General features: G+C 36.0%; 1 protein-coding gene across 3 annotated transcripts in view; it reads left to right on the top strand.

Moving 5' to 3' along the window:
• LOC149774084 (E3 ubiquitin-protein ligase TRIM45-like) overlaps window positions 1–27,937 on the top strand; it is a 330,018-nt gene that overhangs the window by 228,217 nt on the left and 73,864 nt on the right. Inside the window, exons 1-8 of one of the 3 annotated variants that reach the window (XM_089945722.1) lie at window positions 4,918–6,205; window positions 8,444–8,467; window positions 10,350–10,373; window positions 14,109–14,132; window positions 22,062–22,085; window positions 24,519–24,602; window positions 25,503–25,586; window positions 26,269–26,779. In XM_089945722.1, coding sequence (XP_089801848.1) covers window positions 5,174–6,205; window positions 8,444–8,467; window positions 10,350–10,373; window positions 14,109–14,132; window positions 22,062–22,085; window positions 24,519–24,602; window positions 25,503–25,586; window positions 26,269–26,454 — 1,482 coding nt within the window. In that variant the 5' untranslated portion in view covers window positions 4,918–5,173 and the 3' untranslated portion in view covers window positions 26,455–26,779. Of the gene's footprint in view, window positions 1–4,917; window positions 6,206–8,443; window positions 8,468–10,349; window positions 10,374–14,108; window positions 14,133–22,061; window positions 22,086–24,518; window positions 24,603–25,502; window positions 25,587–26,268; window positions 26,780–27,937 lie in introns of those variants that run through there. The other 2 variants (XM_089945721.1, XM_089945723.1) reach the window with 2 other exon arrangements.

Here is a 27,937-nt window from a genome sequence, read left to right as displayed (position 1 = left end):
ACACCTATTTTTGTAAATAAGTGGCTTCAGCATCTAAATATGTGTCTAGGAATTACATTAGAAGTTGTCTTGAATTGCACATACTAAATTTTACACAAACATCTCGTGCTTAGGTTATATTTTGAAAGTTGGTGAATCCCATATACTTAAATCATAAACAAATTTATGATAGAAAGACTAGGAGTTAAAAGTTGGCAAATCTAGTATACTTATATATTACACAAAGCTAGGAGTTGCAATTTGAATGTTGGCAAATCCAATATACCTAAATATTATACAAACTTCCCATTTGGCAAGGCTAGGAGTTAAAAGTTGGCAAATCTAGTATACTTTAATATTACACAAACTTCCCATTTGGCAAACCTAGGAGTTGAAAGTTGGCAAATTCAATATACATAAATATTACATAAAGCTAGGAGTTGAAAGTTGGCAAATTCAATATACATAAATATTACACAAACATCCCATTTGGCAGGGCTAGGAGTTAAAATTTGGCAAAAATACTACACATACCTATATGGCAAGGCTAGGAGTTGAAACTTGGAACAATATCTTAGCACACTGAATTAGCATATATTGTACCAATGCAATGAACATGTTGTAATCACAGAGAAAAGAAATTAACATGAGCATAGCAAGTCCATGCTAGATCATAGGAATATATATATTGAATATAATCAGACATTTAAAAAATTGGGACTATGTATTATGAAAATATCAAAAGACATTTGTTTCTGCATTTTTTTATAAACCATAACTCAGCTAGAGTGGATTGCACCATCTGATGCTTGTTACTTACAGCAGTAACTAATGTTTTTAGACTACCAGCAAAATGCATATCTGGAGACAATGATGTGCAAATTCACAAGGAAAATTTAAATTTTAAAAATGACTGAAAATTTAAAGGTATAGCATATGCTAGCCATAAAAATGTTTCCCAGTCCTGATTTTGATACCATGATATTATTATCTAATGTTTTGATAGAAAAGGCAGTTGTACCTTTGGATAAGAATTAAATTATAATGTTCTGTACTGCCTCAGTGATTTTTTTTTACAGAAATATTAGTTGGCGTGTATTGTCCTTTGTTCCAGAATCAGTGTTCTGTATATGTGCGACATTCCATTATTCATCGATTGGCAGTTCCATATTTTATGTCCACAGAATAACAAAAGAGCAAATGTCAATAGCAGAGAGACACTAAGAAAGAAAACTCTTTCCATCAAATAACATGGGTACTATGACCATTTTTTATCTTTAACACATCTGATAGATGTCACAAGTTTTAGACCAAGCATACATTTACAGATTTGAATTGAAAGGGTCAAGTAAGCTGTGAAAGAAAGAGGGCCTTAAATGTACATAATAATGCCCTTCAACCACCTGGAAGGTGAATAATGTACAGTTTTACTCAACTACCGGTATATGACAGGTGTGTAATGTAAAATTTAGTGGATTCTTGTTTTACTTGACTATCAGTACATGGCAGGCATGTACTATACCTTTATGATACTGTTTTTGCACTTGACTACATAGCGTGTGTATATTGTACTTTTATGGCGTTATTATTTTATTTGACTGCATGTCAGGTGATTAAGATTAATATACCTATTATGGTATTATTGCTTTACTTGACTACATGGCAGGTGTATATTGTACCTTTTACAGTAATATTGCTTGACTTGACTACATGCCAGGTGTATATTGTACCTTTTACAATATTCTTCTTTTACTTGACTACATGGCAAAAATGTATAATATGCCGTTTACAGTGTTCTTATTTTACTTTACTACATGGCAGGTGTGTGTTGTACCTTTTACAGTATTCTAGTTTATCGTTATTGTTTTTCTTATATACATGGTAGGTGTATAATGTACCACTGATGACATTCTTGGAGGATTGCCACCATTTTGAAATTAAATTCTTGTAGCTACACTGTCTTATTAGATTGTCATGTCGAAATTGGCATTTTCAACAAAAGACTTCCAATAATGTCTTCTTGTTCCCACATGAAAATGATGCTCGAATTTGCATTTTCATCAAGTGTAGTCAGAAGAGAAAATATTGCTAGGTCGACATGGGAGTGCATATTCTTGCGAGTTTATGGTATCGCTTTATGATGAGGTGAGCTTAGTCGTTCCAGTAGAAGCATTGTTTCATGCAGGGAAGGAGATGGGTGTCGCTTACCCTCTGATTTCGGTAGAGGAAGAGTTAAAAATAGTATTTAACCTGTAAGATAGCATTGTATTTATTAAATATTAATTCTTTCTAACATTATAAGGTATTCTCCAGTAGAATTTGGAAACAATACTGTCCGTTCCGGTTGGTGTATATTTGTAATGCAGATAAATATATCGGCTCGTTTGTGTGATGTGATGTGATTTTGATTTTTAACGTAGCTTTAACGATTTTTCAGTCATATCGCTACGATGTCTGAATTGTGGAAGTTTATAGTGATGTCTAGCACTGGGGCATCATGCCGCAGACATATAGCATGATGTCCCACCCAGTCACATTATCCTGACACCAGGCCGACCAATCATAACACTAACCTCTTAATGCTGAATGCCAAGCGAGGCAGCTGATAGTATCATTTTTTAAGTCTCTGCTATGACTCGGACGGGGATCGAACCCACGACCTCCCGCATCCGAGGCGGACGCTCTAACCACTAGGCCACCGGAGCGGTTGGCTCGTTTGTAGTTTGCACGATAACAGAGAGAGAGAGAGATTGGCCTAATATATTTTAAACAATTTCTTTTTTGGGGGGAGGGGTGGCACCAGACAGATGTTCCCCATTTTTTCCACAAAAAAAGTGTTTTCATGTGTATATGTATCCCCCGCAGGTGTGTAAGTTTGTTATTTTTTATAAAAAGAATTTAGTTCAAAATGTATTTATATAATAATTTTGATTGGGGTATTTTTTTGTTCCCTAGTGTTATCTAAGGGGGTGGTTCCTCCGACATAGGATTGTTCCTAGTCGGAATCTCCTATCTCCCCCTCCATTTTTTCTCTCAGTGACCTTTGCCAGAGGTCGCCTATGTCATGTGTATTCTATATGTTTTTTGCTATATTATTTGTTTTGCTATAGAGTTTGTTAGGACGGCAGTGTATCAAATTTCCCCTGTAGTTTTTCTCCATTTTTTTACTTTAGATTTTTAAGACGTATATTTTGGAGGCAAACAATTGGTCTGAATTGGGGGATGTGATGAGGGCTGTAGCCTGCATTGGCGGTAACATCATTTTATTGAGTGTCTTACCGAATTCCCCTCTCATCCCCTCCTCTCCTTATTTAATTTCAAGCTTTTAAAATGTTGCCGAGAAAACGGTGCATTATAATTTTTTTTTTATATAAATAAAAACAAACATAAAGCTAATGTCTCATGTGGTTGATCATGTCTCTCGTTAATCTTTAATATTGGAGTTGGCATAGTCCCTGTAAGGAGCCGCATTTTATTTATTTGTATATGCTTCCCTTGTGTGCGGACCTACGCCTTTTCTTCTCCTATTTAGAGGTTCTGAAATTTCGAAAGGATATTTGAAATTGAGGTTAGTCCCTTTTGGTTATTGGTAATCATTGTTGTTCATTACATGTGTGGGATTTTTCGCGCTCTTCCACAGGCCTTCCCACTTCGCGTGGCCTGTTGTGACTTATCCCTGCGGCGTCTATGTGTCATGATTTTCCCACAAGGCGTACCCCTGTGCCTAGTTTCCCCTTGAAAGTTTGCTATCATTAGTAGCATAAAAAAGGCTATTACAAAGGTTTATTGTTTTATTTGTATCACTTGGCCGCAGGGTACCATTTTCTTAATTATGTAGTTTATTATTTGTAAAATTGTTGTATTGTCACATTTTCATCCCAGTATAACCTATTATTTCTGTGATATTTATAGTTTTGCATATTTCCATAATTAATGTTTGCCAATTAATTTTTATTTTATCACATTCAGTCATCGCATGGAGTTTGGTGAAATTTGCTATTTTGCTTAGTGGACATTTTGGTATAATATTTATCATGCGATGTTTAACAGCTTCTTCGCCCGTAAGCCAGGCGTCGTGTAAGTATTTGAATATTAAACTTTGTGTTTTAGTGACCTTATTTTGGCCCAGTTTGACCAAGTTATAGTCCAGTTGATTCCCCAGTTTGCCCTTTCTACCCTGCACCTTATATTTTTTTTTGTATCTTCTCTTAAACAATTTCCCGCAGTCAGCTGCATTGTTCATTTGGAGCGGGGTGGGGGTGGCTTGCGCATTTGTTACAAAGCTAAGTTCCGAATGCAATAATTGACTTCTTATAGTTCTTTAACCATCGGAGTTTTAGCAAACTCGCTTTTCTGCTCTAAGTATAAATATTATTGTTCAAAAGTGCATGATGAAATTCTCAGAATGTGATGAATATTGCACCGTACTAGATATTGGTCGTCTACATGTAAGTCTTTCATTACATATCGATCGCTCCGGTGGCCTTGAGCTTAGAGCGTCCGCCTCGGAAGCGGAAGATCGTGGGTTTGAACCCCGGCCGGGTCATACCAAAGACTTACATAAAATGGTACTAACAGCTGCCTCGCTAAGCGCTCAGAATCAAGAGGTTAGTGTTAGGACTGGTGTCAAGATAATATGACTGGTTGGGACATCATGCTACATGTCTTTGGCATGATGCCCCAGTGCAAGACATCACTATAAACTGTCTCATTGCAGACATCATAGCGATATGACTGAAAAATTGTGAAAGCTACGTTAAAAATCTTAATCACGCCCACACACACACACACCCACCCACACATACACGTTCATTAAATAAAAGGACATATCGTTATTACATATCCACCAAGGGATATAATCAAATCAATAACTTACCTTAAACGGTGATTTCCCTTGAAAATTATTTTTATCGCATATTTTGTTATCGACTAGGGTATTTAGGTCAGTTATCTCAAACTGTAACATTCAAAGTCACAAATCCTTAGCTTGGAACATGGTATGATCATAATATACTAAAAATCCGAAGGGGGAGGATTCTAGCAGACGCCTTCTATATAGATTTATCTGTGGATTAGGTAAAATCATAATGCAAACAATTGGGCTAGTATTTATTAGGAGGAATTGATTATATACCTCAATAGAACGGTCATAGCCTTATTCCTCCTGGTCGAAACAAAACGAAAGTATTCCATAATGGCGGAAAGACGACAAGAATGTACTATTTGTATGGATAGTTTTAAGAATCCGAAGCTAATATCATGCCACCATAGTTTCTGTTGCAAGTGTCTGGATGATTATGTACAGGTTAACCTCCACAACGGTCGATTTAACTGCCCCGTATGCAGGACAAGTGTAGAATTGCCTGTGGGTGGGGTGTCGGCTCTGCAAAGTAACTGTTACATCGACGCGGACGCCGGTGATACATTTGCCTGTGATATATGTGGTCCGAAAAACATGGCACGCAGTAGATGCTTGGACTGCGAGGAAAATTTGTGCCAGTCATGTTGTTATGTCCACGAAAAATCGAAAGGGACTAGGCATCACAAAATACGTGATCTCGGAACACTAGATTCCGAAACGAAAGGCAAAATTCGACAGCGTATATTTTGTGATCAACATCCAGAGGACGATATCAGGCTCTTTTGCAGAGACTGTCAAGCACTTATTTGTTTCATGTGCAGAGTGGTTAAGCACGAAATACATGTAACAGAGCCTGTGCCCGATGCTGCAGCTGAAATGAAAAAGACCTTAGAGACCAAGGTGAATGAATGTTCAGACAAGCTGAGACGTATCGAGTCTTCTATGAAAAAGGGAGAGGAGCTTGATAAAAGCATTACTGATGCTGAGCAGGAGGAATTAAAAGCAGTTGACGACCAATGTTCACAACTGTGCAAAGCCATTGTTGAAGAAGTGGAAAAAGTTAAAGAAAAAATTAAACATGTTTACCACGACCTCAGACAGCGTAACGCCGTTTTCACAACGGACGTGGATGAGGAATTTAAGACGTGCTTGAACGCAAAGGAGAATGCGCAAACGTTAACTTATCAAGGTACAGACATCGATATAATAAAGAAAGGCCCTGACGTTAAGCAGTTGATTTCTGCAGCCGTATCAAAGAATGAACAAACACCTAACACGCAGCTGAAGAACAAACTGTTTTCGCCTGCTGAAATGAAGCAATGTGATCTGATTGCCTTACTTGGAACGATGGAAGATTCAACTGAAGTAAGTATGAATTCTCGTTTGCATAGTTCTATATCATTAATGATTGCCGTTGATAAAATAGGTTGTATCTCTAGTCAAGACGAAAATAGAAGCTGCGTTGTTTTTCTTTCTTATATTAATGTTCTGCTAATTATAAAATTACACACCAAAATAAATCAGTTTTACAGACCAAACAAGTTATGTGCTCCTGTCTCTTAATAAGGCAATTGTAGAAAAGTTTGGGATCCAAATGCAGGCCTGTTCCAACACTCCATTATTGCCTCGGAGAATTATTTTCTTGGTTCAGTTACCACCTAGTGGAGGATTATTTAATTCCTTTCAAGCTTGACATTTCAAACTAAACACATTTCCGTTTGTTCAAACTTATTTAATTTGGATACAAAAGTGCAATGTTAAGGAAATGCTATTTTCGGTAGACTGTAATCCTAATATATTTCGTAGGGTGCGTGGTTGTAACCTGGATGGTCGCGAAAGTAAAAATTGAAGACAGTAATTTCTAGAATGTGCAAGATACCAAACACTATAACCGGAATTCCAAAAAATATGAAAGGGATGAAACTACACTAAAACAATTCTCTTAATCATACAAATTGAATGTAAGTGTAATTTAGACTTTAGTACTTTTTAGTAGCAATATGCCACAGATTCCAAAAAATTGCAGTCTGAGCAAAACTGTCTTTATACAATTCATCATTAAATATCATTTACAAGTTTTTTGCTGACATGTAAAGTTAACTATTCAGTGACAATTTTAGAAAAAAATCCAAACAGCCAAACACTTTTCAGCCAATTAATGATGAACACAAATACATTTATAAATAACATTGTATAATGATGGTTGATCGTTTTATCAAAATGTGCGTTACTGAGATGTGGATCAATATTGCATACACCGTGAAAGATTCCCACCGATTTAATGACTATGTCTCTAATAAAGGGATAAAGTAACACAGTTATCCGATCCATGTATACCTCACACAATTAGATTTTATATATTTATAATTATCATAAACCCAATAATGCAATATGGACAGAAGTGTCTTCACTATATATTAAGATGGCATTTAGCATGTCAGTAGTTTGATTATGATTTAAGATTAATATGTAATGTAGACATTATTAACATAATTGTTATTGATGTTGTTATCATTGAAATTGTTTATTTCATAATCTGATTACATTTAACAATTTCAAAATTATGATGAAAAATATCAGCCATTCTTTAATAATATTTTTCTATTTTTTTTTTGTATTTATCATTGGTTTGGTAAAACATATTGTCATCTGAACTTTATAAATTATTATTTTAGTTACCCCCTTTTCTACATACACATGTACATGGTTCGTTCTGTGTTCTCTATATACCGCTCCGGTGGCCTAGTGGTTAGAGCGTGCGCCTCGGATGCGGGAGGTCTTGGGTTCGATCCCCGGCCGAGTCATACCAGAGACTTACAAAAATGGTACTAACAGCTGCCTCGCTTGGCGTTCAGCATTAAGAGGTTAGTGTTAGGACTGGTCGGCCTGGTGTCAGGATAATGTGACTGGGTGGGACATCATGCTACATGTCTGTGGCATGATGCCCCAGTGCTAGACATCACTACAAACTGCCACATTGCAGACATAGTAGCGATATGACTGAAAAATTGTTAAAGCTACGTCACAAATCAAAAAATCACAAATCACATATGTGTTCTCTACAACTACTACTAATAATACTAATATTAATAATGTTAGAAAATATGTATAAGTTACTAGGTATTTGATATGTAGCCAAACATTGGCGTTTCTAATGACACTTAATTAGGAACCTTAAACAATATTACAATGTCAATGGCTATTCAGACCACATTATTCAGAATGTGTGGCATATAATACAAAATCGCGTTCTACTTATAATACATTATTTTGGTTCAAGTCTTTATCTGTGCTAGATAAAATGGATCAAAAGCCGGATGTGGGGTACGATTTATAAACGACTGGAGCCAGACTGTAGCTAACCCTCTTCCTCCTCCTCCCACTCACCTCCTTCTCCCCGCCTCCCTCTCTCCGTCGTCATTATATTATATAATGGGAAATAAAAGGCGCGTAACTAATTTTAATATAGAGATGAAAAGTACTAATTATATACACTATATTTGCATCAGCAACTCTGCACCTCTATAACTAATATCTCTATTGAGACCGAATCAGCGAAGTGTGTTTCATGTTTCTAATAATATATTTATTATATCCTTTCAGGAAGAAAGAAACAAAAAAGAAAGAGTAAGTATTACTATGGCTGCTTTGTGTTTAAAGTTAAATATTATGCATTAAATACAATTGATAGTTTGACGCACACATTCACTACAAACTATTCATCGAATTTAACGAATCTTTTTCGACGACTACAAGGTTGTTCATTTATACTGCACTTTTTTATAATTTGGATCTTTACCTCTCCTTCACATTAATTAGCTTATCCTACTTTCTTTGTTTATTTTCAACGCATAGTAGGAGTCAAAAGACACCTGAGTAATAGTGTAATATGGGTCGAAATCTTTACAACGAACTTAAATTAGTATTACAAGTTCAAAATAGTATTAGAAGGTGTAGATTATATTTCGAGTTTCCTTACGATTACTGTAGTATCGAACAGCGTATCCAGAGTATTGCTCGGAAAAGTTTAGCACTACAGAGTTCCTAAAGATGCGAAACCCATTTATGTGATGTCAGTATCCCCATGCAAGTCAATGATGTGAGATAGATTTAGATGAATAACATTAATTTAACAATAAATTTATATATTTACAAATTACCGATCTTCATGCATGGAAACCCAACAGTATGTGTGTTTGTCTGATGTCGGTTCTCTCTGTGTGTGCATATATATATATATATATATATATATATATATATATATATATATATATATATATATATATATATATATATATACTTTTGGACTTTTGGAGTATGCGCGTTTGGTCATAGCACGCCGTTTTAAGGATTAGTACGTACGCATTGAGGGGGGAAGGAGTTAACCCAATTGTGTACACTCGCGTATGGGGGGGTTCTACTGATAATGTACGTACGCATAGGAAAGGGGGGGGGGGGGATCGTGAAACCTCGATAATAATTTGTGTAATACGTAACCTGTTCGACTGAGTGCAGTCGACGTTTGAATTTTAGCGGACAAACATATTAAAGTTACGCAGCTTATGCCTTTTGATGCAGCCAGACTTTCAACGTCCTTGGACTATCTGTTTTATTAAACACGTTAATATAATTAATCATTGATCGTTTCTGCGTGGACTAAATATAGATCGTTATATACAATTGTGGGGGTGGTGGTGCGTAAATCGTACGTACGCAGCTGGGGGTGTATTAAAAAGTACGCATGTGTACAGGGGGGAAGGGGTCAAGCTTTACCAGACGTGTGCGTACTTACTAAACGGTTGACTCCTTACTATTTCTCGTTTTCCTTTATGAAAACAGCGAGGAAATCTGTTTTAAGTTTCTAATAAGATTATGTTTGTTTGTCTTTCTAGAATGCCTACACCAGGACATACACAGAATACACATTATTCAGATTACATTTAGTACGAATTAAATATAAACTAGTTATTAGTTCATCTTTCCCGCAGTTGATTTCCTATTTAGACTAAAATGACTTATTTATATTATATGCACCGTTTAGGGTGCAAGGAATCAAACATGACCACAGCAGAAACTGTAGAGAGGTTACATTGGTTTGCCTGCCATTTTATTTGTTATTGTGATCATCATCGCACTGTATCGGTTATGGCAGATGATTCAAGTCACTGAAAATCTATATCTTTACTAGTTTGCGTCTACACGTAAAATTATTCACTTTTAACTAAACTACAAGGAGTACTGCATGGCGCAAAACCTTCGCTGTTGTTTAATTGTCTCCTCTTCAAAACAAGCAAAGTAGATAAAGTTGAATTTCAGAGATTTAAATACGATACAACACCTGTATTACATTTCTGCAAACTAATACTATATTGAAATACTCTATTCACCTAATGGTTTATGTTGCATTTGCATTTGCCAATACATGCTAAGTGCCTGTCCTTTCTTTTGGGAGGAAATAAGCGAAGTTTATTTTACGGTTTCTAATATAACATTTAATATATTCTTTCAGGAAGAAAAAGAGAAAAAAGAAAGAGTAAGTATTGATACCTCCGCTTTCAGCCAATAGGAACAAATTATGCATTGCACAAGGTTATTGTATGATTGCTAAGAATTGTGCATTTATTGCAATTACCTATTTGTCAAATTTGTCTAACCTTTCAGTTACCGTGATATCATCAGTTCATGTCTTCTTCGTCTTTCCTGCACTTCGTGTCTTTAGTATCTAAGCTCAAATGTTAATAAAACCATTTCAGGTCTCATTATTGCATTCAGCTTGTACTTAGATAATTTTCTCACTGAGTCAACTAACACTGCAGTACCATTATAATACATATAGAGACCTCCTAGTGTGGAAGAGGTACATGTACATTACAAGTGTGGAAGAATGGGAGAAGTTGTAGAATATAGTTCGAAATATCTAATAATTACTAAAATACGCATTAGTGTACTGGAATAATTGCCTGAGACTATCTAAATCTCGAGGCCTCCAAAGTGGGTATCATCGTGTGGGTACGACTGTGTGAAATGATCTCAGTATCGAAGCCTTCATAGTGGGTATCGTCGCGTGGGTATGATTGTGTTTGAATGATCCGATTATCGAGGCCTCCAGAGTGGGTATCATCGTGTGGGTATGATTGTGTGGAATGATCCCAGTTTCGAGGCCTCCAAAGTGGCTATCATCGTGTGGGTATGATTGTGTGGAATGTTTTCAGTCTCGAGGTCTCCAAAGTGGGTATCATCGTGTAGGTATGATTGTGTGGAACGATCTGAATGATGCAAATCTTTCTTATGTGATCTCATAATCATTATAATTAAGTATATAACTTACCAAGGAACCATTATTTTCATACCCATGTTTCGTTTATCTGCTTTCATGTGTCGTGATTTTGTAGCGCTTGTTTGAATAGGAAGTCAAATCTATTTAGCTGTTAAACTCATTATATACATACATAAACTGAAATTAAAATTAGAACAGTAAGAATAAATATCAATAAATAATAAATCTGGCCATGTTGTAAACTTTTTCTCACATACACAGAATATAATCGTAAATCGCCGGAGATGAAATTCAGATTTAAACATTCAACGTTTACCCAGAAGGATACATAATAGTCTCTGGCGTTTGTGCTTAAAATTAAATTTGATGATTAACAAATGAGGTTGCAGAATGTACAAAAAGCTGGCAGAGGATGTTAACGTCAGTACTAATTTAGCTCACTTGTCAATGAATATCTACTTCAAAACGGTGTTACTAGACCCTCGCATACACTGAAACATAACACTGAGTAAGGGTCAAGTAGAAATGGACCGCTGAAGTCACCCTAATGTGCCACTACCAACTTCAGGTCAACTTGGAATCATCGTACGTGCAGGTGAAAATGCTATGGCATTCACTGCGACAGCGCATTCATAATCTGGCCTGGATTGCTTCTACAACCTTCCATGTTAATTATGTTAAGCAAACATTGTCTGGACTAGCAGTAAAAGACACACCTGGTCTTCAACAAGGACACACTTGTTCGGGTAAGAGTTTTGGGGCAAAAACGATCGTTTGATATAAAGGGTGCCGGCGTAATAGTCGTGTTTACAGATGAAAAAGGTGTTGAATAAGTAGATTCCACTAAGGTCCGAAATTTAGATATCCCCGAGGCAGCTGTTATGGCAGTAAAAAGGGGTATGTTTTGTATAAATTGGCATGCGTAGTGTGTTAACACCTGATCGTGAGACCGGACAAGGTCTGCCTGTAATGCAATTGAAATACGTGATTGCATTATTGATATAAAGATATGATGGACCCTCAGTCTTACGTACATAAAAAAAAAATAATCGAAGCGGAACAACAGCTGCGAAATGAAATTACTAAGATGACCGTGCTGATTGGAATATACAAACACACGTTTTTGATAGTGGATGCTATCTGCGGTTTCGCTGTTTCAGCAACTGTTGGTCCTGGTTTGACTGGAATCGCGAAAACATCAACCATTGTAAGTGCACCGATAAGTATTGTTGTTGGAGCTATATCGATATCAACTGGTGTTTATGGTGGCGCGAGCAAGTTAATTTCGATGCGACCACATTCACGAGCGTGTATCTATTCCGAATTACTTGTGGCCACACAGAGCTGTCTCAACACCATCAGTGCATTGTACTCGGCCACAAAAGATACAATTTTACGCGAAGCTGTGTTTGAGATTGTGCTGGCAGAATACAAAAACACAGACAATTACGATCACAAATACGAAACAGCGCGGATTTACAGAAAGTATAAGTCGAATAAAAACAAAGAAGCAACATTTATTGATAGATTCCATATGCTTGCCTGTCTGAATACACTTTCTGCGGTATTTTTTTTCCAGAATTTCTGCAGACTATAGTAGTAGGATAATGGGGTTTTAGAACCTTTGTGATTTTATATTTGGTCAACTGACACCAGTAGAAGACTCTAACCCCGTCGGTGGCTCAGTTACATAACGTGTGTGCTTACGACCCCCACGGGACTAAATTAAAAGAGATTAAAACATGTATAAATCGCGTTGTGGCTAACTGTGTCATGCTGGGTAGAGGCAATGACGGGTTTCAGTTGGCCATTAGATTGCAAAATTGAATTTTGATTTCTTAAACATTCTCCTTGCTTGGTTTTGTCCCGAGAACTCTTCAATATGTGGCTAGTAACACATGCGGCAGAAATAAAGTTATGGACTGTAGTTATATATATATATATATATATATATATATATATATATATATATATATATATATATATATATATATATATATATATCACTCTGGTAACTCTTGAAATTATAGGGTTCATTGTAGCAATCATCTGTTTTGATTCTGGTTTCATCTATATGGCATCATTATAGGTACCGAAATTCCGACACAAAAAATACACTTTTCGTAGTACTTTTTGTAAGAATTAAATACACACTGTGTGTGAGTTTGATTTTTAACGTAGCTTTAACATTTTTTCACTCATTATGCTATGATGTCTGAAGTGTTGCAGTTTATAGTGATGTTTACCAGAGGGACATAATGACGCAGACATGTAGCATCATGTCCCACCCAGTCATATTATCTTCACACCAGGCCGACTAGTCCTAACAATAACCTCTTAATGCTGAGCGCGAAACAGGGAAGCTGCTGCTACAAATTGTTTGCCTTTGGAATGATTCGGTTTTGGGGTTCGAACCCGCGACTTGCCGCAATAAAAAGATGAGCATGTTTGTGAACTTGTTACTATTCTGAAAAGAAATATTAAAGTTCTCTGCAATCATTCCTGAAAACACTTTACGGCGTCCAGGGTACGGTTTTTTATGCTATGGGCCCACGTAACTATTGGGAGATAGGTGATTATATAATATTAGAAGTAGCATTTGAGGGCGAAAGGCGTGAGATAAGAATAAAACCGTAGAAAGTGCAGACTTGATGATGGGTTGTCTGCCTTTTTATCTGTTTGTTTCATTCAGGCACGCATTATATATTTTACCTAAACAATCACAGGTACTGTCTGGTGGAAAACTTTGACTTCGTTAATAAATCTCCTCAATACAGAGCAAAGAAAGAAAATTTGAAATTCAGAGATATAAACGCGAGACAACCCGTATAGTACGGTTATTCTAACTCCCTCCATTTTGGCGGAATGTAATGACATACACAGTAATTCCGCTTGCGGATATGGGTATGCGTGTCCGTTCCCTCCTTAAGAGCAAATAACCGGAATTTACTTCACTTTGTCTAATGTCAGATATATTTTATATTATTTCAGGAGGAAAGAGAGAGAAAAGAAAGAGTAAGTATTTATATAACTGCTTTCATAAAAAAGTACAAATCACGCATGGCATACATTGGCGATTATGATTGTAAAGATTCGTATAGAAAGCAAAGATATTCGTCAGATTCAAAATAATCTTTTACCACGGACTATTAAGTTATCGATTCATATCGGACCTATTTTGTATATTTTTCTACTTTGGCTGAAATGTTAATAAAACCATGTGCAGTAACTTTGGTCATCTTGATGATTTACTTCATCCCATAACCAGACACTCTTCATTTTGAGTCTAGTATTACTTTATGCATTGTTATAATACATGTATATATATATGTTACATGCAAAGAGGTAAATTAGTATTACAGGTGCGAGATAATATATTTTGATAATCGCACAAATGTCGGAGTTTGCAACTGTTCAACATTTAACAGAAATTAAAATCAATGCAAAATTAATTCCTCCCCAAGGATATGTCGAAGACGATCCCGCGCCAAAAGTGGTGAAGCCGGAGCCAACTCTGTGGATGGATATAACCCCCGACATAGATGAGAATATACAGCTTCGGCTTTTTGCACTTGGATCCGCACTAGATAGTCCCCATGTGAGGAATCAAAACAAAAATTGTTGATTGCAATATTAACGGCTTTTATGAAAGATACAAACTTAATCGCGAAATATAATTTTGGGTGAAATACAGCAAATTTGGTGAAGATCCCAAAGGGAATTTTTAGTTTATCCCGAGATTGGCGATCCGTTGATAACTATGTTGCAAGGCAAGAAATTACGGTCGCTGTCGAGGGAAAACTACATACAAAGATCAGTCTGTTGTAGAAGAGTTGTATAAAGTATTTCTTGAAGAATGTCACACGACGCCACCGGGCGAACACACTTTCAAAGCAGCAGTATCATAGGAGCTACAAAAAAGATATCAAATATTTTGTCCGAGCTGATCCCTTAAATTTACCACTAATTGTCGGTGACGCTATCACATATCATTCCGATTTTTTCCATCAACAAGTGGGGTATTATATGTCACAGGTATCGCTGAGTAGTTGATTTTACGGGATTTGCAAGCAATACATTTTTCATTGATGAAATTTTGAAGTCCCATTGCGAAGATCGAAATCAGTGTTGCCTCCGCCTTTTGCATAGCCGATGCTGAAATGCATGCACAAATCTCGAGGAAATACATGTACAACAAGATTATGTATGTACCTGTAGAGAAAGAACTACACATATCGAAGACACATTTAAAATCGATTTAGATCCACAAGATAATACAATAACATACATATATCCCACTGATGATGCGACATTGTGGAGCCGTATCGCGAGTATATTTCCAGTGCAAATATTGTCTGAGGACACTTCCAGTAGTGTGTGTTATTGTTTTGTCCAGGGCAATAATCGTTCTAGTCACGACAAATTAGCTCCCAGAAGATGATGTCAATTCGATTCCAAAACCCCACGCCACCTAAAATCCCTGTGATAGAAATTATAATCAAAGCTAGAAAATATCTGTTTGCGCTCAAATAATGAATGCTAAAATTAGTTGTGGGTGTCATGAATTCTCCTCCGGTTAAAACTGGCACTCTAGTGTCAAAGTTTTTGCAATTGGCAGATATCGCAGTCATTAACGATAATGTGGTCGCGGAGTTAATTATCGCGACCTCAGCAGGATTTGTCGCGTGGAAATTATATCGCGATAAACAACAAAAGTCGACGTCTTTAACGCAGGAAAATTACAAAGACGGATACGTAAGCGATGGCGATATAAAATATCATAATGTGCCAAGATCTGGATGATCAGTAAGTTACGACAATACTATTGGAGGTGGCGTTGGCTGTTCCCGTGGTGGCACCATTTCCATGTTACCTTTTCCGGTATATGCATCACGTTGTAGATTCATTCGTCACTTCGGTAACTGTAGATTAAATACCACCTCATGGAAATCACATGCAGATTTTCTTAAACGCATATATCTAATGTCAGATGTAGTTGTTCCATTACTGATAAGAATGTTTGCTCCGCGGTCTACAGTGGTTGGATTCCTGTAATTGATTTGTGCCTCGAGATCAACACATTTTAATCTCGAGCGTCGGATTTTGTGTATGAAAGGCATTATCTCCGCAAATAATGTTCCCAACGGGATTATTAAGAAACACGTTATAGCAAACGTTTTGGTAAATCAGTCCACACTGCCGCCTGTGCAACCGTCAACAGTTGTTGTAATAAAGTAAAAGAACATGTTATTGACATCAAATGCGCCCGTAAAACTCAACACCCTGTGTTCGCGTAAGCAAATACGAAGTTAAATTTTCACTTTGCAAACAACTTAAATCTCAGCAACAAAATAATTGTAGTTGGCGGAATAATTTGACAAGCGTGATAACAATCAGGATAATTCTCAGAGACCAAAGCTAGAATATATATTGGGGAAATAGGATGCTTTTGAAATATGGGACATTTGATAAATCGCGTGATCGTGCTTTTGACAGCGTATTTCACGCTGGTGATAGCGTTTGTCGTCGCTCATTTATCTTCAGTGACTCACAACACGGCATTTCTCGCTATTGGCTTGTCAAAATAATTCTTGAATCGAGGATCAAAGCGGCACTGCTCCAATCATGGTAGTGATCATTCTTTCGGGTTATTACAACGTAGATACATTTATCGTGCAGACGCACCTTCTCGTTTTAAGAGAAGAATAGGGTTTATAACGACCATGACGCAATTACGACTGTGATTGTCCCCACGGGTTTACTCTCTCGCTGTGATCGATTAAATGCGTAACTATGTAGATACTAAGTCTTGACGTGGGAACGATGGATTGGCCGGTCGGAATGGACAATGAAACAACCACAGATATAACAATACTATAGTTGGAAGCCAGTGTGGAAGGTAAATCATACACGGATCAAAATATATCAACACCAGTGTTAGTCACGGCGACTGACTCTAATCAGATGCCATGTCCCCATGTACGCTTGTAAACGTCTGGTCAGAATAAATTCGTCGTTGTTACAACCCTACTATTTTAAGACTATCGAGCCTAGAAATAGTTGCCACTAACCGTAGCAACTATGACAGGGGCGATTAATGTCGGTAAGACATCTTCAACGAATTTAGCAGATCCAGTTGTGATTGATGACGTTGTGAAACAGTTATACCTGAATCACACAGACTACTGGCCAGTTAGGTGTTCATACGTAGACTACACATCCATAGCGGTGGTCAATTGCCTGTGCGTTAAGAATGCAATAAAGTGGACCGGGACGCATAAACATTATTCAAAGAGACTCTGTTGATAATTCACTGAGTTATATAACCGCCCTCGCCAAAGCAGCAAGAGAACTAGCAGTAATTTAAGCTGATATTGGAAGCTTGGAACACTTTGCGAAGTTAGACGAGATAAATACCTCATGATACATATTCGAATAGAAGCTAAGGAAAATAGGGCGTCATCTTCATTCAGATACTGGAAACCGTCAGAATACAAAGACGAATCGTCTCGTTGATGATAAATAGCAACAATCATAAAAATAGCAAAGAACATCGATGAAGTGGATACATTGTGTGCGCATGGAGAATTATCGAGATCGATGTCGACATAGATTAATTGGAACGAGATGTTAAATGGGAATTGTTGCCGTGAATAATCCAAGTGTACAACAAGGACCCCTCGTATCATTGAAGAGATTAAGGCATCACAGTAGAAGTAAACACATTTCAAAAGAAATCGAATACGACCGTGTCTGCAACTAATGATTACGTTCGGCTGGAAAAAGGTTTTAAAACACAACACAATGATATCACCTCATTCAGCAATCAGCTGGGAATATACTGTGACTCTCGAACTGCTCCGAATATAATTCATCTGATTAATATTACATCATACCTGACTTGTAACACTATCCTCACGGCTGTGAGTAATTAGCTATGATATATCGATAACGGATTTCATGGAAGGATTACAACATGAAATACGCACGCTGACTACCACGGAAGAAAAACAAAGGTGGTTCCCTCGGTGAGCTAAATAAAACATTGTCATTAATTGAAGTTCACAACGCAGGCGTCGAGTCTAAACTTACACAGATTGATACACGACTCAACTAATCAAGGATAACATTATAACATTCCAACTCTATATCATTGAATTAAAAACACAATTTACCACCAGAGATAACAAAGTCAGGGTGACATGATCAGCTGTAATGCGAATTAATAATATTAACAATTAACTTAATTTGGTATCTTCCAGAACCAATACACTCAATACCCTATTGGGGTTAGTCCGTGGCGACGTATCTGTCATGAATACTATCACGCCGACTCGTACCCAAATCACAACATTGCAAAAAAGTATGTCGGAGGAACCAATTATTTGTTATTTGTCACCACTTATTTGAATCACGTGCCGAAGGTGACCTAATCAATTATACCATAGCGGCGATTATAAATAGTTCAAACCAAATCATGCCACCCCTGCTAAATTTTCTCACGCTGGTAGCCGTGGCGTTTATTCGTGTGCATAATTAAAAATCACATAAATATATAATACAAGCCGATATCAAACTTTTCACAACTCATCGCATAGGGATTAATCGAGGCACATTTTTTTTACGTAGCTACTGCATAAAGAGACGATTTAACGAGAGCACTATTTCCGTCGACTTATGCGACTCACTGTCCATATAAAAGCATTATGCTAGAAGACCAATACGCATATGTATTGATTGCAACACAAGCAAATGCGTTATATTTACTACTGTACAAAGACGTTAGTATTACAACTGTGATGTGGCTTTATTTGCCATGTTAGAATATAGTGCTGAATATTATTTGTATTGTACAATGTTTAGGAGACGTTGCTAGTTAAATACAAAAACGTTTGTATACATTTAATATAGCACAATGGAGATATATAAAAAAATGCCAAAATCAGACGCAGTTGGAAACGGATATAAAAATATTCCCGTATATGTACTGGGCTAGATATCGTCACGAACGTGCCCACAATGATATCGTTTCGCATCATCAATATGTGATTCTATATCTCTGGCCGTGACGGTACCACATTACTTAATTTTACATATATCCACGTTGAATTGTTTTTTCGGTTTCACGACATAATTGATTGTCTCTCGTACCATTATGAATGGATAGTGTATGTGCCAGATGTGTTTCACAGAATCATTTGATACTTCTGAGAAACGCCAAAGTATTCGCGATAAGTTGTACATGCGAATACCCCTGTCACTGACATCATATTACATAATTGATTCGAGCTGTGTCAGTATCATATATCGATGTGATCGCGGGATGACAAGTTGAAGATTATTTTATCACGACGCTGAAGTAAGTGGTACTGTGTGATGCGGGTATGATGTTGAACATCTAAGTTAAATATGCCAACGTATTTTCTGAGTAATGCTTAATCGCAACACGGCTAAGGCACTTAATATAAGTTAAAACCACGGCGGATATAAATGCAACGAAGCAGTACCGCATGAATACTGCCACAGCTGTCAAGGAATACACAGCGGTGACTATAGAGATGCTTCGGCCTGTGATAATCATAACTATGAGGCCGCATATTACACAACCAACCACTGAGAACAAATGTTTGTATTGTCATCACGAAAAGATTTAAGATAACACCGCAAAAGATCAGTAGATACTTCTGTAACGATGAATGTAAATGACACAAGCGGTACAGTATAAGTACCAGTTATAGTCCATGAGGAGTTGCTGCGAAGATTCAATGCAGTCGCTGATAGGTTGATGTTTAATGAGTTTCATGGGATATTGCGAGATATAATGATACTAAAGAAAGCAGAACATAGTGGATTCCGCTTCAAAGATTTATGACAATAGTCAATCATGTAGTTGTATTAGACGGGAGGGTAAGATTTCCGTGGAAGAAATAGCTCAAGTCAGTGCACAAGTTAGATATTATCAGGTCGAGTCATCTCTAGAACGAAGAAAACGTGACTTTGCAATTAGAAGACGGTGTTTCGATTGTCAATACGTGGTTTACACAAATGTTTTGGGGTTTTGGGGGCTTTATTTATTTATTTTTGGCATTTTGGTTATGATCTATGAAGGCTACTGAATGAATCACTCATAAATCTAGATGTGTAACTGAAATACATTTGGCTACTGTGCAGTATAAGCACCCTTGGACGCGCTTGGATACACAATCATGTATGTGCCTGGACAAACATAAAAGAAACAGAAAACAAAACCATGCTTACCCACCCACCCCCCGCCGAATTATTAGTTCAATACGGCAATAGATTATCATCTGCGGAACCAGCTCCAAAGGCGCTGTATCACTATAATCACGTGATAGAAAATCCTTATGTGAACAATAAACTGTATTTTTCGTGGGTGTATCAAACTTTCATTGACGAATCAGAGTATGATTATGCAGAATATTTACATTCAAATGTGGACGTTTATGATAGATTGAATTGTGCAATGGCTAGCGACGAATATGAGAATGGTCGATTATCATTAACTAAAAGCTCAACGCGCTTGGAATTCTCAATGTGATCCCGTTCAAGTATATGTTTGACGAAGTAATGCACATCGCTGGACGAATATTACGTGATAGAGTTCATGCTGAAGCAGCCAAAATCTTCGACTTGAGTTAATATCGTAATGGTGTAAACTGTTCCCAGATAATCGTGTGAACGACATAGCCGCGGTTAATCAACTTGCGATTTTATCGCGTGTAAAAAACATTTTTATTGAGACTATACTGTTTCGAGTTTCGATAGAAGACAAAGTACATAATTCACGCCAGCAGTATATGATTACACGAGTAGAATGGTCAATCGCAGATGTATTTTATCATCCACATTGTTACCCGGATATTCAAAAGAATTATCATATATAACCCATCAATATAAAACTTGATCAAGTCGAGTCAGAAGTGAAGTAGGGATGCTAATGTCGATTGATTACATTTTTACGGAAGTTTGCTTAATGATTATTTCACACTTGTGATTTATATCAATTATTTGGACGAAAGCGACTCATCTCTGACCACGTTGACGTTGATTGGGTTCAACCAGTTTTAATTTTTATAGGAAATTATCCCAGTCAACGACATGGTGAATATATTGTTTTCTTGGTATCAACTTGTGTCTAGATGCTGGAGCAAAGTGATGTTTATTGGGCTAAAGTATTCAATTTATTTTTTAGGAAATGAGCCCAATTAAGATCCGTCCACATGTAATTTTTGAAAGTTTAGTTCAATAACGGGGCAGGGTGATATTTATTGGGCTGAAGAAGTCTTCGTGTTTATAGGACATAGCCCAATCAAGATCAATTGACATGAAAAAAAAAGTTATTTTTTCCCGATCATCAATGTAGGCTCAGATAATGTTGCGCGAGGCTTCTACACGATTGATAACAATGATCTTTTTCGGAGAAACATCATTTATGTGCGATTTGATAGAATGCTAGCTTAAACAAATGGCGACTTGTAATCACTTGATCCATGACCACCCCCCCCCCACCACACGACAGATAGAAGGGTTAATACAGCTATGGAAGACTTATAACCAAATGTGAATGTATCAAATAAATTGCACAATGAGGTTATTTACTTGCAGAAATAGAATCAATATGTTTGTTACTGGTATCATGCAGTCTAAGTAGGCCAGTCTATAATATACAGTTATATGTATTATATGGTACCTAATTATGCAGTTCCTTATTTTCACTTCTTCTGCATAAAGAGAAAGAGAAAAGTTTAAAGATATGTCTGACCCAACCTTTCCATGTCAAACTGCAGCGTTGTGCTATAGTTGGGTAAAGTAGCCATATACGCTGTAATTACATCTTTCGCATAAGTTTGCATCGAATGTCTGAGACAAAATAAGCTACATCTGCTTCAACGTTTCTAATATAATATTTGTTATATTCTTCAGGAAGAAAAACAAATAAAAGAATGGGTAAGTATTAATTTATCTCCACTCAGTCAATAAAACATACGTTCTGTCTTTCACAAGGAACTTGTCCGATTATTAAGAAGCGTACACGCCTGAAAAGTAGATACGCACACAATTTAAGGCAATATTTATAAAGTTACCTTTTCATCATTTTCGCTAGTCAAAGTTCCGATGTGTTAACCCTATCTACACCTTGGCGGCTCGTACAGATATTTCTGCGCTTTGTCCTAGTGCCATCTATTTGATTTCATGAGTTGTGTCCCTTAGTATGCAATACCAATAACCAGTAGCTTGTAACAGCGGTGCATTGTACGTCGGCTAAAAATGGCGGAGACAGATGATTTGAAAAGAATACTTTGTAAGTTTAATATCGAAAGTATGACTATAAGGCAGATATAATTAATTACATGTGCATATAAGGGAATGGATGTATTTGTACAAACACTAACCGGCAGTGGAACATTGCCTATTGATGAGTCCATTCTTCCTGTACGCTCCACTTGTCTCAATCGTATAGGAACAGCATTTAAATTTTAACAACCTGATTCGCTGCATCGAATGAAATGCATAGACCTGAATGACTTAAATATCTCAACGATCTGCCAAGTTGTAGATAGGGCTAACACATCGGAACCTTGGTGTTTCATTGACATGCTCATTTTTATTTAGAATGCGATGCTAAGAATAGTTTTCATATAAGTTCATGTTTACGTTATGTTATGAATTCCACTTATCAATTACCTAAACGCAAATCTGAATGCAGGTTAACAATACCGGTAACATCACATGACACACGTATTTGTGGTGGGGCATAATGACCATTTCTGAGTTAAGCTTTCTTACCAATTTAATAGAGCATTCAAAATACAGCTGTACCACATGTTATTTTGTACAAAGAAATCACAGAGTTTCTATTCTTAAACGCAGATGATACTAGAATCACAAATCTTATAAAGCTTTCTTTAACAATCTGATTCGTCGGAGATTTTACCAGTATATAAATTAAGAATGCCGAATGTGTTTACATCGTACTTCTTTCATCAATAGATGGTAGTTTACCTGACTCTACCATGAGGACATGATTTATAGGCTATCTTCTATATCAACTCTCACATCTTTCCCAGTGTGGAAAGCAAATAATATGCACATATGTGACATTTAAGCAGCATTCTACAAGTGTACTAGTTAACTCTCTCTCTCTCTTTCTCTCTCTCTTTGTATATATATATATATATATATATATATATATATATATATATATATATATATATATATATATATATTGTAAGATTTGGGAAAGTCAAGTTAAATGTGTTGAATCAACAGATGTTATCTTCTGACATTTAATCATTTAATTCAACGGTTTCTTGTTGGTCTTTTGATTATTTTCATTCAATATTGCAGGTAATGTTAGATTGAAATAACATCAACACTATTAATTTCATACTGTACAAAGACATATTTAAACAGACTTGGTTATTCTCTTCAAAACAAATCAGAACGATGGAATATACGTACTCAGGTATAATATGTACTCCCTGAAGCATTTTAGTTTTACGGCTGCAGGAGATTTGCCATTAACCTGCACTTACGGTGAATGCAATTTTAATGTCATTACTTTAAGACAATATGAAGTGTATGCATGTACGAGAGAGAGAGAGAGAGAGAGAGAGAGAGAGAGAGAGAGAGAGAGAGAGAGAAAGACATGCATATAGACAGACCTAGTATTGCAACTGAAAGTAAATTAACTGAATTTTCAGTTGCCATTTATCAAAAAATGATTTTATAAAATAAGCATTACATAACCAAGAGGTAGATGTTGTCCAATTTTCATATAATTGATAATGTTTATGATTATTAGAAAATACTTTAGGTCGTTTTGTTAGGAACCTATGAAGAAATAAGTTAAATGTGTCGAAAGAAGCCATTTTCCGATGCTTGATGAATATATTGACCACATTTTTGAATTGCAATTTAGGACCTTAGTGCACAGGTCTTGCAAGTTACCTTTTCAACGAATAAAAGAGACAATATTAGCAATATTAGTCTCATAGCAGCAACAATCATACGAGTTTTTCTTATAACGTTATTGACAGTCTTTACGACATGTACTATAGTTTATACTAATTTATTATGGTAATGATATTAATAATCACCTCACAATAGAAGTTATGCCTTGCATGGCTAGCAAGTTATATTTTGCATATTTCCATTTAACCTAAACGTTTAGAATTAGGTTACGTATGTAACAAACACGCATATTTGATATGTTTCAGTTCATTCAGTATGCAATTAATTTTATCAAACTTCTAAGTTGCAATCATACAAAACACTTTTGCTAAGGAAAGCAATTTGGACTGGTGGAGAAACTTACTGAATCAATTGTCTCGAATGGTTTTACTAATCCAAGATATTGCATGTTCCTGTCGTGTTTAGTCTAAAGGGATGGAAGCAAGAGTTAAGGCCCTTGAGGAAGAACTTTCCAATACAAGAAAAGAATATGAGGAAACCAAAGCTGATGTATGTCGGTATTTGAAACTTTCCTGTTTTCCCCTATTCTCCATTCTCTGAAATGTTGGAACCTTTGTTTCATAAAACATTGTTTTTACTATGAATATAAATGTTCGAATAAAAGTGTGATAAACAAACACGTAGCATAATTGAGTAACTGTTTATATAAATCATCCTTGATAAATATATGTAATTTTCTGCAGCCTTTATTTCAGATAATTAAATGCAAAATAATATTGATTGGGATAGAATCGATGCTTATATTAAATCTTGTGTATCATTTATGTGTCTACTTAATTTAAGAAAATGTAAAAACGTGGTTACTGACCAACTGAATATTACCATGTACTGTCGGTGCTAAATGCCATACAAAGTTTGAATTAATACTGAAATCCACAAAATAGACAAGACAACGTGTTTGACAAAAATAAATAAGTGTTTAAAAAATAAATTTGCATTTGCATACGGAAAGAGTCTTTTGTGTGATCATACATAAATTATTTAACAACATTATTCTCATACCAGCAACAGTCATACTAGTTTCTGATAGACCAAAGCGTTATTTATATTCTTTACGATTTGTATTATGTTTTGTATTATTGTGTGATGGTAACGACGTTAATAGTCACTTCACAATAGACCTTATGTCTTTCTTCCCTAGCAAAGTATATTTTGCATATCTCAATTTAAGCTAAACGTGCACAATTAGGTTATGCATGTAAGAAACGTGTATATTTGATACTTTTCAGTTCATTCAGGATGCATTTATGTTTGTCAAACTTCTAAATTTTAATCATACAAAAAGACTTTGCTCAGGAAAGAAATTTAGACTGATAGAGAAACGTACGGAATCAATTGTTTCGAATGGCTTTACTAATCCGATATATTGCATGTTCCTGTTGTGTTTAGTCTAATGGGATGAAAGCAACAGTTAAGACCCTTGAGGAAGAACTTACCAAAACAAGAAAACAATATGAGGACACCAAAGCTGATGTATGTTGGTATTTGAAACTTTCCTGTTTTCCCCTATTCTCCATTCTCTGAAATGTTGGAACTGTTGTTTCATAAACAATTATCTTTACTATGAACATAAATGTTCAAATAAAAGTATGATAAACAAACAAGTAGCATAACTGAGTAACTGTTTATAGAAATTGTCCTTGATAAATATATGTAATTTTCTGCAGCCTTTATTTCAGATAATTAAATACAAAATAGTATTGATAAGGATATAATCGCTGCTTATATTAAATCTTGTGTATCATTTATGTGTCTACTTATTTCAACAAATATGCAAGCACGTGGTTAGTGACCACCTGATTATTACCATGTACAATCAGCGCTAATGCCATACAAAGTTTGAATTAATACTGAAATCCATAAATAGACAAGACAACGTGTTTGACAATAATCAATACGTGTTTAAAAAATAAATTTTCATTCGATACGGAAAGATACTTTTTTGTGATCATACATAAATTATTTAAATTATCATTTGTCACAAATTGTAGTTTTGTAAACTTAATTCGGCTTTATATTTAAGCTGTATTGTATTGCCGCATACATCTATATGAGCTGTTTTATCTGACAATAATAATTCTGTACAATCGCTCTCTAATTTAATACAAAGCTGTGGCTGAAACATAACATTACTCATTACCTATACCAACTGTAGGCCAATACAAAAGGCTTGAAGCTGACGCAGGCGGAGAAGGAGATACAGACCCTCCGTAACCAGATTGCTGCTCACGTTGCTCAGGTAACATTACTTGTGGCATGCGGTGGGTTGTACTTGTGCTGTACAGATAACGATACACCTTTTTGTGCCAATAATAATTTTGTTCAATGTATCTTGGGGTAACGGTCAGGTCTTACAAGTTGAAACATGTATTGATACTAGCAACGATTTATATGCTGTCATTGTAGCAGGACAGGCCACATTTTGGTTAAAAGTTGTCGATCGGAAACATTCAGGTTGCAAAGTGTTGACACTGGCAATCATTTGTATCACGTTAATGTGGCACTAACAGTCATTTTGGGTCAAAATGTTCATAAATGAAAATGCTTAGACAGTGTAATGTATTTGTATAGACATGTTCATGTGATTGCATCAGTGTGTGTATACATGATGTTATAGAACCAGTGCACTACTAGAAATATTTTGAAGAATATTCTTTGCTTTTGAGAAGTTCACAGAAGTCTGAGAATGTGTATCCACCACTGGTAGTGAGAAGCTGCATTTGAGGATGGGACTGAAGAGAGGAATAAATACAAAAAAAACCTTAAAGTGTTATTCTTTGCATACATTTTGTTTCGTTTGATGTAAAATACCAATTTGATAATTATGCCAAGGATCATAGCCCCAAACCTTCTTCCTTGTAGTCCTTAACTGCATAAGTTAATGCAATGTGAGTTTTTGTTAACACTATGATTAGAGAACTTCAATATGTTGGCCTGTTCCTTTTTTTTCTTTCTGTTTTGCTTTGCTAAACATGTTTGGGTAGAGAGTGAAATATGCAAGTGCACTGTCAATAAAAATAAGATATGCATGAAGCTATATTCTCAAGTATGTGCCACATATTCAGAAATACCATTAATGACTGTCCCGTCATAATGCTTTGTGCTTTCCTCAACAAAGGAATTTTTAAATCAATAGACTTGTTGATTAGTTAGTTTATCAGAAGCCATATGATATGCATCCAGATTCTCTAGCAGAACATGTTGTGTGATCTTCACACTGTTTATAATTAAATTGAACATTATTGATCCTGATTTAATTTTCTAGCAGAACTTGGTCTACGCTAACTCTAGTTCGGCTTGCATTTAAACTTTTAGTACCTACCATACTTGTTTGATCATAAGGTGAGACCAATTGCAAACCCAGGTCTGCCAGCACATAATGTGATAGCTGATCTTGATGTGTGCTATTTGTTATGAGTCATCATTGAAGCAAACAGCATATATCCTAATCTGTCAGCTCACTATGCCGAATCAGAATTTGTATTGTTTGCTGTTGCACTCCACTTGTATGGAGGTAGAATATGGTGCCCAATGGATTAAAAATGATTGGTCTGACATGTATCCATGCTCAGTCTATGTCACCACATTGCACACACAGGCAAAAAGAAATAGTAAAATATGTCATCTTTAAGTAAAAAATACAAGTGTATGTATCCCATACATTTGCTTTATGATTCTTTAATGTGTATATTAATCACAACCTGTTCCATGAATCTAATGCACCTTTTTACCACGAAGCTTTCAGTTCATTTCTAGTAGAGGTTTTCTTATTTAGAATTAAATGTCAATAGTACCGCTTCGTATCACAACAGGTCATTCAATAT

Source organism: Sinohyriopsis cumingii, unplaced genomic scaffold (genome assembly GCF_028554795.1).
Source record: "Sinohyriopsis cumingii isolate HCF-2022 unplaced genomic scaffold, ASM2855479v2 utg000426l, whole genome shotgun sequence".
NCBI classification, from domain to species: domain Eukaryota; kingdom Metazoa; phylum Mollusca; class Bivalvia; order Unionida; family Unionidae; genus Sinohyriopsis; species Sinohyriopsis cumingii.
Note: the sequence above shows the minus strand (reverse complement) of the source record. Positions and strands in the feature narration are given on the sequence as shown.